At 38.3% G+C, this 10872-nt stretch overlaps 3 protein-coding genes across 3 annotated transcripts; all 3 read left to right on the top strand.

Moving 5' to 3' along the window:
• Window positions 1–2702: 2702 nt before the first annotated feature.
• Window positions 2703–3428, top strand: LOC109211429. The gene has a single exon (XM_019374962.1). The coding sequence runs from the start codon at window positions 2703–2705 to the stop codon at window positions 3426–3428; it is 726 nt and encodes a 241-aa protein (XP_019230507.1).
• Window positions 3429–3434: 6 nt separating this feature from the next.
• On the top strand, window positions 3435–5597 carry LOC109211428. Its single transcript, XM_019374961.1, has 3 exons — window positions 3435–3479; window positions 4263–4433; window positions 4866–5597. The coding sequence occupies exons 1-3, from the start codon at window positions 3435–3437 to the stop codon at window positions 5595–5597; spliced, it is 948 nt and encodes a 315-aa protein (XP_019230506.1).
• Window positions 5598–5602: 5 nt separating this feature from the next.
• LOC109211427 (uncharacterized mitochondrial protein AtMg00810-like) lies at window positions 5603–6520 on the top strand. Its single transcript, XM_019374960.1, has 2 exons — window positions 5603–5759; window positions 5910–6520. Exons 1-2 carry the CDS (start codon window positions 5603–5605, stop codon window positions 6518–6520), a joined length of 768 nt encoding a protein of 255 aa, XP_019230505.1.
• The last annotated feature ends 4352 nt before the right edge of the window (window positions 6521–10872 follow it).

Genomic DNA, 10872 nt, shown 5'->3' with positions numbered 1-10872 from the left:
GATGACCTAAATCTACTCTTCACCCCAACTACCCTCGGAATCGTCATCAGAGCCCTCATCTGAAGTGGCCGGAAGAGTAGATTTTTCCTCCAAGGTTTGGGCTTTCTCAATCTCGGCCGAGAGATCAGCGCCCTTATCGCTCATTTCCTCAAGAGCCTGCCTCCTCGCTTGCACATGAGCATAAGCAACGGCCCGAGTCAACTTCTGTTTGGTCTTCGCTAAAATCTCTCGAGCTTTGTCATTCGCAGTGGTGGCATCTTCCTTATACAAGGACGTTTTTTCTTCTGCCACAGACTTAGCCAATGATAGTGCGGCAACCTCCTCCTTGACACTCTAGAGAAGCTCTCGGGATGACGACAGCTCCGTCCGCAAATGGTTCCTCTCCAAGGACACGACCCCATTTTGCCTCCTTAGATCGAGGGCCTCTGCCTCCTTGGCGACCGCCTCCTCTCGAAGCTGCTCCACGAGGGCATTCTTTTGCCTGACCTGCAAGGGAAAAGAAAGCTGGTAAGATGCCAAGTTATAAGGAGAAGGGGCAGAGTCGCAGATACCATATTACCTGCTCGGCAAGGTTATCTTTTTCTCGGCACACTCCATCTAACCTCGCCGGAGCCCACTCAGCTCATCCTCCTTTTGACGGCGACCCTAGCGTGGTTTATTGAGTCAGGGCATTTAATGCTCAGATAGGCTGACGACATGAGGGTAGTGCTTGAGAAGTAGGGGTTCAAAATCGTTTCCTATCATTTTATTCTAGTGAGCGAGGGGACTATCTGTATACGGTAAAATCGGAGGGTCTAAATTTCGGTCATTGCAACGCTTCATAAGCAGGTTTCCAAGGGCTCGAGGCTATGGTCGAGATTCATACCCGAGGGGTTATCGACGTCCGACCTCAGGACAGTGTAGATCGACGGTTACGGTGAAAAAGTGGGAAGTTCCCAAGGCGCGTGACTGGAACTGACAAAGTCTAGTAGGCTAGTTCAAACCCGTATCATGGTATTAAATGGCTGTACCAACCCCATATCTTTGTAATAAAAGAATTTGTACTATGTTGGGATTCCCCCTGATATATAAAGGGGATCCTTGTCATTTTGTAAAGGATCTGATGCTCAATATTGAATATACAAGAACATTCTCTCTGCTCTCTAACTTAACATACTTTCTTGATCTCACTATTTACATTTATTGCTTATATCCGTTGTGTTCTGTTTATTGTTCTTTGTTTATTGCTCATTATTGGTCATAAAAGGCTTCCATCAAAGCTTCATAACTGTTAATCCTCCATCTACCGCCCCCGACGGGGCGTCCGATTCAACTTCGAGGCCCCGTATACGCAAGCTCGGGGCCCCGATCTCCAGCCATTTGGTTTGATCATTATGCTATCTACAGGCTGTTATTTCTTTTTTTAATCTCTTACATAGCATCTATTACGTAACAACTAGCATAAAAATGGATCACGTATTTTCAGAATCACAAAATCAAATATAATTGTAATTACCATTTTCAAGGTAAACAAAAATATAACAAGGTAGCTCAAAAACTCTAGTTGTGAATCAAAGAAATAAAAAATAAAAAAATAGTTTCATCGATAGGACGCCAGGAGCATTTGCATCACGATCCTGGAGATGTCCAAATTCCCCAAGCAAAGATGAGAGGTAGTAAAGAGATGATATCGCAAGGGAGGTCATGTTAGAAAGTTTAAAAAGGGAAGACGCTACTCGTGATAGGGCTCGACAACACATTTTTCCTAACCGTGAAGCCTTTTAAAAGGCATTTTGGCCCCTCACTTCCTCATTCCAAAAATTGCTCAAGTGTGTAGACCTATGGAGGAGAAAACGACCTAACATTCTCATCTACCAACCTGTTGGAGACGATGAAGTTCTGCCCAGAAATGTCTAGGGCTTTCTGATTATGAACTATAAGTTCTTCATTGTACTTAAATTTGGGATATACATATGAGGTAACCCGGTTTGAAGATTTGGGCCATCTCTGCATTTTGGGCCTGTTTACTACAAGTATTCTTATGGGCTTACTCAGTTGGTATTTGCAATTGGGCTTCAGTCACAAAAACATTGTTCCAGAATATTCCCATAGTACACAACACATTCCACACTGTATTTCAATTAGTTTTTCTTGTATTTATCTTATGTACAATTTTGTACTAGCTAATATGACATTGCCACTTGGTGGAATAGTATGTAGCTGTAGATTCATTTCTTTTTGTATATAAGCCTAGGTATGTACAGTGACTGGATACACATATTTTGAATATACAAAGAAGAAAATCTTTAAATCATTTTTTCAATTTGTCATGGTATAAGAGCAGGCTTGATTTTGCCATTATTCTCTACTTTCTCATAGCCATAAATCAGCTTTCCTTCTTCATTTTTCTTTTCTCTTTAAGCTTGTTTGCTATGGGTTCTTCACCACAGTCAGCTGATACTCTAGCTTCTGCTACAACCACCGCCAATGCTCATGTTGCTTCAGGAGTGATTGACTCTACGCACCCTTACTACCTTCATCCTTCTGACTATCCAGGATTAAACCTTATGTCCTCAGCTTTTGATGGAAAATAATATGGAGGTTGGAGAAGGGCAGTCATTATTACCTTGTATGCAAAGAACAAGTTGGGATTTATCGATGGTACCTTGGTTGTCCCTAAGGCAGAATCTAGACTCCATCAAGCTTGGGCTAGATGCAATGACATGGTACTTTCATGGCTGCTCAACTCCTTGTCCAAAGAGATAGCTGAGAGTGTTCTCTATTCACAAAGTGCAAAGGATTTATGGAGTGACCTGGAAGACAGATTTGGTCAAGCAAATAGAGCAAAGCTCTTCCAACTACAAAATGAGCTAAGTTCAGTGGTGCAAGGAAATTCAAGTGTTTCAACTTACTTCACCCAAAAGAAGAGCCTATGGGACAAATTAGATGCACTCAACACATTTGCTGCCTGTGTTTGTGAGTGTGAGTGTGGAGCAAAGGTCAAGAGTTTGAAAGCACACCAAGAGGAGAGACTGATGCAGTTCCTAATGGGACTTAATGACATATTTATTGGAGTAAGGAGTAACATTTTGTTGGCATCGCCTTTACCTTCCATTCAAGAGGCATACTCCCTTGTGATTCAAGGTGAGAAACAGAGGGGGATACATGCTACCCCTGCATACTCAAGGGAATCTGCCTCATTCATTNCAAGGAAAATGCTGGAATTGTACCATTGCAAGAAGCATGGACATAACATAGATAAGTGCTATAGGATTCATGGGTTTTCAGCAGATTTCAAGTCCACAAGAAAGAAAAGGTTTCATGGAGGTGCCCAGCCAAACAATGCTTTCCTTTCAAACGAGGAATGTGAACAGGGAATAGAAAATGCAACAGGAGGTCAGAATCTTACGAAGGAGAATGTAGCTGAACTGCTGCATCTCCTTCAGTAAGTGAAGATGCGTCTGAATAGTGCAAGTACCTCTGATTTTGCAGCTATGCTGGTATAACCAATTTCTTTGACTCTTTTGCCTGTTTAATTCAAATCGATAATGTTTCTTGGATATTGGATAGTGGAGCAACAGAACCTATGTCTTTTAACAAACATTTTTTCACAGATTTGAAAGTCTTGTCTAAACCTCTCATGGTTAAACTCCCAAACTCTTACAGAGTTAAATTCACTAATTCGTGAACTGTTTCTCTTTTGCCTAATCTGATTCTGCAAAATATTCTTTACATTCTATCCTATGAATATAATTTGTTGTCTGTGCACAAGTTGTGCAGACAACTCAAGCAATATGTTTTATTCACTCCCTCTTCCTGTTTACTTCTAGAGGGCCCTTCACTAAAGAGCCCAATGGAGATTGGTAAAAAGGAAGGAGGCCTTTACATTCTCTTATCCAGTCATACAACAGCAATATCTAAGAGTTCACCTAGGTTTAGGAGAGTTTTCATTCCAACAAGGAATTCTGTTTCCAGTCATGTTTTACATTCTTGTTTTATTTTTTCTGATTCAAATGTAAAGGAAAAGTTGTGGCACTACTGACTACGCCATATGCCCCTTAGCAATATGAAAGATGTTTCATCAGCTTCTATATCTAAGTGTTCTAAATTTTCCACTCCATGTGTTGTTTGTCCTATGGCAAGGCAATCCAAACTTCCATTTCCCTCTAGTTCTTTTTCTACCAAGAAAGTGCTTGAATTAATTCATGTGGATACCTGGGGACCCTACAATAGTGCTACTATGATAGATTTAAGTATTTTCTTGTAATTGTTGATGATTTCAGTTGAGGGACATGGACTTATCCACTAACCAACAAATAAATGCTTTCACTATTCTAAAAGGCTTTCTAGCCATGGTAGAAAGGCATTTTAACAAGAAGGTCAAAATCACAAGGTCAGATAATGCCTTTGAATTGGGAAGTGGGAACACTCAATCAGAACTTATTAGTCACAAGGTATTATTCACCAAACCACTTGTGTGTCCACACCACAACAAAATGGAGTCATGAAGAGAAAGCACAAACATCTAGAGCCTTGTTATACCAATCACACCTACCTATATCATACTGGGGGGACTGTCTTCTTACAGCAACCTAGTTGATCAACATGTTTCTTCAAGTGTCTTAAAGTATAAAACTCCTTATGAAGTTCTCTTTGACAACAAGCCAAATTACTCTAACTTTAGATGCTTTGGGTGTTTATGTTATGCTTCTACTCTTTCAAATCATAGAATTAAGTTTAAACCAAGGGCTACTCCTTCTGTGTTCTTAGGTTATCCACTTAGAAAGAAGGGTTACAAAGTGTTGAACCTCAAGAATTTAAAGCCTTTCATTTCTAGAGATACTGTATTTCATAAAGAGTTTTTTTTTCCATTTGCTTCTATTAAGTCTAAGTCTTCTTCTGATGTTTCTTTACCTACTGCTAAAGTTAATGCAAGTAACCAGACTCCTGAAGTTTTGCCCGTTGACACCAGACTACACACTGAAGTTTCCCAAGAGCCTACTGAATCACCAATCGATTTCGGTTCTTTTCCAATTTCCTCAATTCATCCTAGGACACCTATTCCCTCTTGTTCTTCTTCTAGGTTCTCTATAGATTCTCCAGTATCATCTAGTCAATCACATACATCTGTACCTGTTTTTCCTTCTCCAAATTCTAATCCTATGAAGGATGTTCTTATTAGGAAGTCTACCAGACCACACACAATTCCATCTTACCTCAAGGATTATATCTGTAATGCACTCCAACTCACAGATGTTAGCAACTCTTGCTTTCTCACACCCGTTACACCTACTTGTATATCTTTCAGTGGACTATCTTCTACTAATCAACACATGCTAAACACACTGTCAAATATACAAGAACCTATCAACTATTTACAGGCAGCACATCATCCAAGGTGGCAAGAAGCAATGAACAAAGAGATTGAGGCTCTCGAACTTAATAAGACTTGGGAAGTAGTTGAATTACCACCTGGGAGGAAAGCTTTGCCATGCAAATGGGTTTATAAGGTTAAACAACATTCAGATGGCAGTGTGGAAAGACTAAAGGCAAGATTAGTTATTAGGGGAGACATACAGAAAGAGGGCATAGACTTCAATGAAACTTTTCACCCGTGATAAAGATGACCACAATCAGATGCATATTGGCCACTGCAGTAAAGAAAGGATGGGGTCTATACCAATTGGATTTGAATAATGCTTGCTTACATGGAGACCTAAATGAAGAAGTGTATATGAAATTCCCACCTGGGATAGTACCTGCTTCACCTACTCATGCATGCAAGTTAAAGAAATCGCTTTATGGGCTACGATAAGCATCTCGACAGTGGTATGCTAAACTTACGGCTGCTTTGAACTTTAAGGGATTCACTAACTCATTAAATGACTATTCCTTGTTCTTTAAAAAGTTAGATTCTTCCATTTCTATAGTGGCTATCTATGTGCATGATATACGCTTGACAGGAAATGATAGTGCAGAATTACATGCATTGAAAGAATTTCTCAATAAAGAATTCAAAATTAAAGATCTCGAGGACTTACATTTTTTTCAAGGGATGGAAGTTATCCGAGAAAAGGATGGATCCATCCTTTCTCAGCGCAAATTCACTTTAGACCTTCTCCAAGAATTTGACTCCCTCCATTTATCACCTGTTTCTTCTCCACTTGATCCATCTACTCGTCTGTCTGCTCAAACAGGGAAACTACTGAAGGATCCCACCTTGTATCGTTATCTCCTTAGAAAACTTAACTACCTCACTCACACCCGGCCAGACTTGTCCTTCACAGCCCAACACCTCAGCCAGTACATGCAGGACCCAAGACAACTACACCAAGATGCAGCGTTCTGTGTGCTTCGTTATTTGTTCAAAGATCCTGGGCTTGGGCTCTTTATGTCTTCTACCTCATCCTTCAAGCTACTAGCTTTTTGTGATTCAGATTGGGCAACATGCCCGGACTCGAAGAAGTCAGTGAGTGGTTTTTACATTTCCCTTGGAAATCCAAGAAGCAAACTTCAATCTCGCTCAGTTCGGCTGAGGTAGAATACAGGTCTTTGACGCTAGTGGTCGCAAAGATTACATGGTTGGTTCATCTTTCTGGGGATTTGTCAATTCTTATCTCTCTTCCAGTCACCCTTTACTCCGACAGCCAAGCAGCAATTCACATAGCGAAAAATCTATTTTTCACGAACGGACGAAGCGCGTTGAAATCGATTTCTATTTTGTGCAAGAACAATATCAAGATGAGCTGATTTCATTATATTTTGTTCGATATTCTGACCAATTGGCGGATCTCTTCACGAAATCACTTACAGGACCTCTTCATCATGATTTATTGGGCAAGTTGCGTGCGTTTTCTTCCCCCTCCAACTTAAGGGGGGGTGTTGGAGACGATGACGTTCTGCCCAGAAATGTCTAGGGCTTTCTGATTATGAAGTACAAGTACTTCATTGTACTTAAATTTGGGATATACATATGAGGCCACCCGGTTTGAAGATTTGGGCCATCTCTGCATTTTTGGGCCTGTTTACTACAATTATTCTTATGGGCTTACTCAGTTGGTATTTGGAATTGGGCTTCAGTCACAAAAACATCGTTCCAGATTATTCCCATAGTACACATCACATTACACCCTGTATTTCAATCATTTTTTCTTGTATTTATCTTATATACAGTTTTGTACTAGCTAATAGGACATTGCTACTTGGCGAAATAGTATGTAGCCCTAGGTTCATTTCTTTTTGTATTTAATTCTAGGTATGTACGGTGACGGATACACATATTTTGAGTATACAAAGAAGAAAATCTTCAAATCATTCTTTCAATTTGTCACAACCAAGGTGAGTTTCTATCATTCTTTTGTGTTAATTAAAGTTTATTAGTACCGTTATTAATAATATCAAGGCAATGTTGGATTTGTTAGAATTCTTTAAATCTTTTAAGAACTCAAGAATTACTTGAAATGGAAATTTTCAAAAATTACTTTAAAGAGGTAAGTTCTATTACTTGAGATTCACGTATGTCACGATCCAACTCTTGCATCTAAGTTACGGCGGGGCACCTAATGAGTTACTACCATTCGGCGAACCCTTTATCAAATACATGGCTGAAAGCGTAGAATAAGAGAAGAAGAAACGATACTAAAATGGTCTCATACACATAATAACAGTGTGAAAGCATAAAACAAGTCTCAAAGCATCCCATGGAACTCAAAAGATAGATCTAGTCATGGAGCACTAAAATTAGAATACAATTGAAACGACTCGCAACTCGATTATAAAGTCATAAAAAGAAATAAAAAGATGGAAGCTGAAGCCGCCTCCACGAACTAGTGATGGCTCACCTCAACTGTATAGACATGTCAACTGGCTTGAGTCACTGGTCAACAGATGGATCTCTCTACTGGACCTGTGCAAGGTTATCAACTCGTTCTCCCAGATTATCTCTGGGGTAAGTCTTTAAAACTTGTACTGATGTATACTTATATTATAAGCAAATTAGTATGAGCATAAGAAATATACGAGTAAAGAAACTGAATTGAGATCATGAATACAGGTAAAGAGTGTAAACATGATGTACTACACGTTGGAAGTCTGCTAAAGCTATTATGAAACCATGAATGCCACGACTCATATATTCACCTAGTCGTGATGGCACCTAACCTAGTGCTAGGTAAGCCTAACATAAAATAAGGTAACTCAAGTGAAAGATCAATAATAACAAGAATAAAAAATTTGACTTTTTTATAACTCCCCAAGGACTGATAGTACAAGTCACGAGCGACTACGAATAAAATTACAATTTTAGTTTGAGGAAAGATACATCATCTATTTGAAATCTACATAAACAGAAATATAAATCCTCAATTACCCCGAACAAATGGTAGGTTGTATCTGAAGTGTTGATACGTCTTCAATGCTAGGCCCACGAACTCCGCGGCTGCCCCTCGCCAAATATCTGCATGCAAGGTGCAAAAGTGTAGTATGGGTACATCTGACCCCATATACTTAGTAAGCATTTTGACTAACCTCGGTGAAGCATTAGCGATGTTTTTTTTTAGTCAGAAGAAACTCACTAACATAACATGTTCGATTTGATTTGCAATACAAAAAAATACTATAAATAACAGACGCGTACAAGAACAAATATACGAAGCAGTAAATGATCACTAAAAGAAATCACGGTCAGTTTTCTCAATATCACAACCCATACTTTTCTTTAAGCGATAACCACCAAAAAACATAGTAAATCAACGAATCTTCATAGTATGAGGAATGTGTTCAAGATATCAAGTCAAATGGCGCGGCAACACCATTTCGTGCATTTTTCTCATCATCACCAAATATATGAATGTATCTCAAATCAATTGGCACGGCAACACCCTTCATGTGTTTATCTCATCCTCACCAAGCATATGTATAATAGTACCAACCAGGTAAAAGAAATGCCAATAACAATAACAATAACAATAACAGTAAAATAAAAAATACTTAGGTAGCAATTTCAAGCAAGGTAGAGCATACGGAAAACGGTAACAGATAGGGTGGAAAGCACAGAAGTAATGATAGCAATTAAGGTAGGAGAATAAAATTTAAATATCTAGCAAAGTAAGAAAGTTTAGATGAGATCACAAAAATTGAGGAAAGGCATAGGCGTAAATATAACAAAAAAGATGAAAAGCGTGATTGTGACTAGATAAACAAATATAAAGAGTAGATAAAACAATAACAATTAAGGTAGGAGGCATAGACGTGACAACAACAACAAGTTACATAGAAAGCATAGGTGCAACAATGACAACTTGGAATGAAGACATTAATGTATATGCAATGGCACGGCATCATCCTTCGTGCTTTACTCTCTTCCTCACATGATAATGTATATGCAATGGCACGGCATCACACTTCGTGCTTTACACTCTTCCACACATGATAATGTAAACTACCAACACGGCATTATCCTTCGTGCGTGATAATGTATATAAAATGGCACAGCATCACCCTTCGTGCTTTACACTCTTTCTCACATGATAATGTATATGCAATAGCACGACATCGTCCTTCGTGCTTTACACTCTTTCTCACATGATAATGTATATACAATGGCATGATATCACCCTTTGCGCTTTACACTCTTCCTCACCAAGCACATGTAAATTAATGAAAAGTAGGTTAGGAAACATTGATAGCAACAAGAAGAGTGGTTAAGCAAATACACATCGTGAACATCAATCACAACTCTCGAACCAATAAACAATTCAATAGACCTCAAGAACCGTATTGTTAATGTAGCAACCCCTTTGGGAGGGTGCTACTTACAAAATAAATCTAAGTTACTACTTGAAACATTCGGAAGATATTAATCTAAAAAGACATTCATAATAATTTAGTAGCGGAAATAGGCCCATGCGATAAAGGTTTCAAGGTGCAATATTTTTATTTTTTTAAAATACACTTCGTAAAATTTCTTAAATGAAATACAATGTCAAAATGTTAAGAAAATGTGATAACCCTTCTTAGATAATCAACACGTTAATGTAACTTCCTAACAAAATTATACTTTTAGTTCAACATCACTACAAGTTCATATTGAACATGAATTTTAAATTAGTGAGTAAAAAGGATAACTAGCCTTCTCCTTTGTACATTTTTTACAAGATAAAGTGTAACTTTAGCATATTACAAGACTTGTGTTATTAACACACCCTAATACAGCAAAACAAGTCACCAAATTCAAGTTACAAGATTTTGGTCTTGAGATCCAACAAGCCTCCATGATAACATACATAAGTGTGACATATGGAACATGTACAAACTCCAAAACTATACAAAACCTTGGTGCATATGGAAATGTGATATCCACAAAAGCTTTCGAAAAGTCTACTCCAATAGGGCCTTCTTCCAATCTCATCTCGCACATTACTTACGTTAGAAAATAACTATTGCTAAGCGTAAAGCTTAGTGGTGTATAAACTTTAGGTTCGGAGCCATTACATTCTCCAATTCTACTATTCAGTCATAGGTAGCTTAAATGAAACATAAATGTAAAACAAGTAACCAAATATATCAAAAGTATCGAATATCAAATCTTTGAAGTGTTTCCAAATGTCAATAACAATATTCAAGATTCAAGTGTCAATAAAGTGTATATTGTCTGTCACGCCCCAAAAACTGAGGAGCACGACCGGCGCTCAACCGGGTAAACCCGACTGAGTAAGCCTGTTAGGTTTCATTCTACCCAAACTAATTCACGAATAAATAGGAAATGGACTCCATTAATCATACTTAGTAAGTATTTAATTAACAACTTTCATTTCATTTCTATTAGCAGCTTAAAACATAATTATCAAAATATTACAAGTTTTATAAATCTTTGCCAAACATCAATATTTCTAC

Source organism: Nicotiana attenuata, unplaced genomic scaffold (assembly GCF_001879085.1).
Source record: "Nicotiana attenuata strain UT unplaced genomic scaffold, NIATTr2, whole genome shotgun sequence".
NCBI lineage: Eukaryota > Viridiplantae > Streptophyta > Magnoliopsida > Solanales > Solanaceae > Nicotiana > Nicotiana attenuata.
This window is presented reverse-complemented; position numbering and strand designations above follow the sequence as displayed.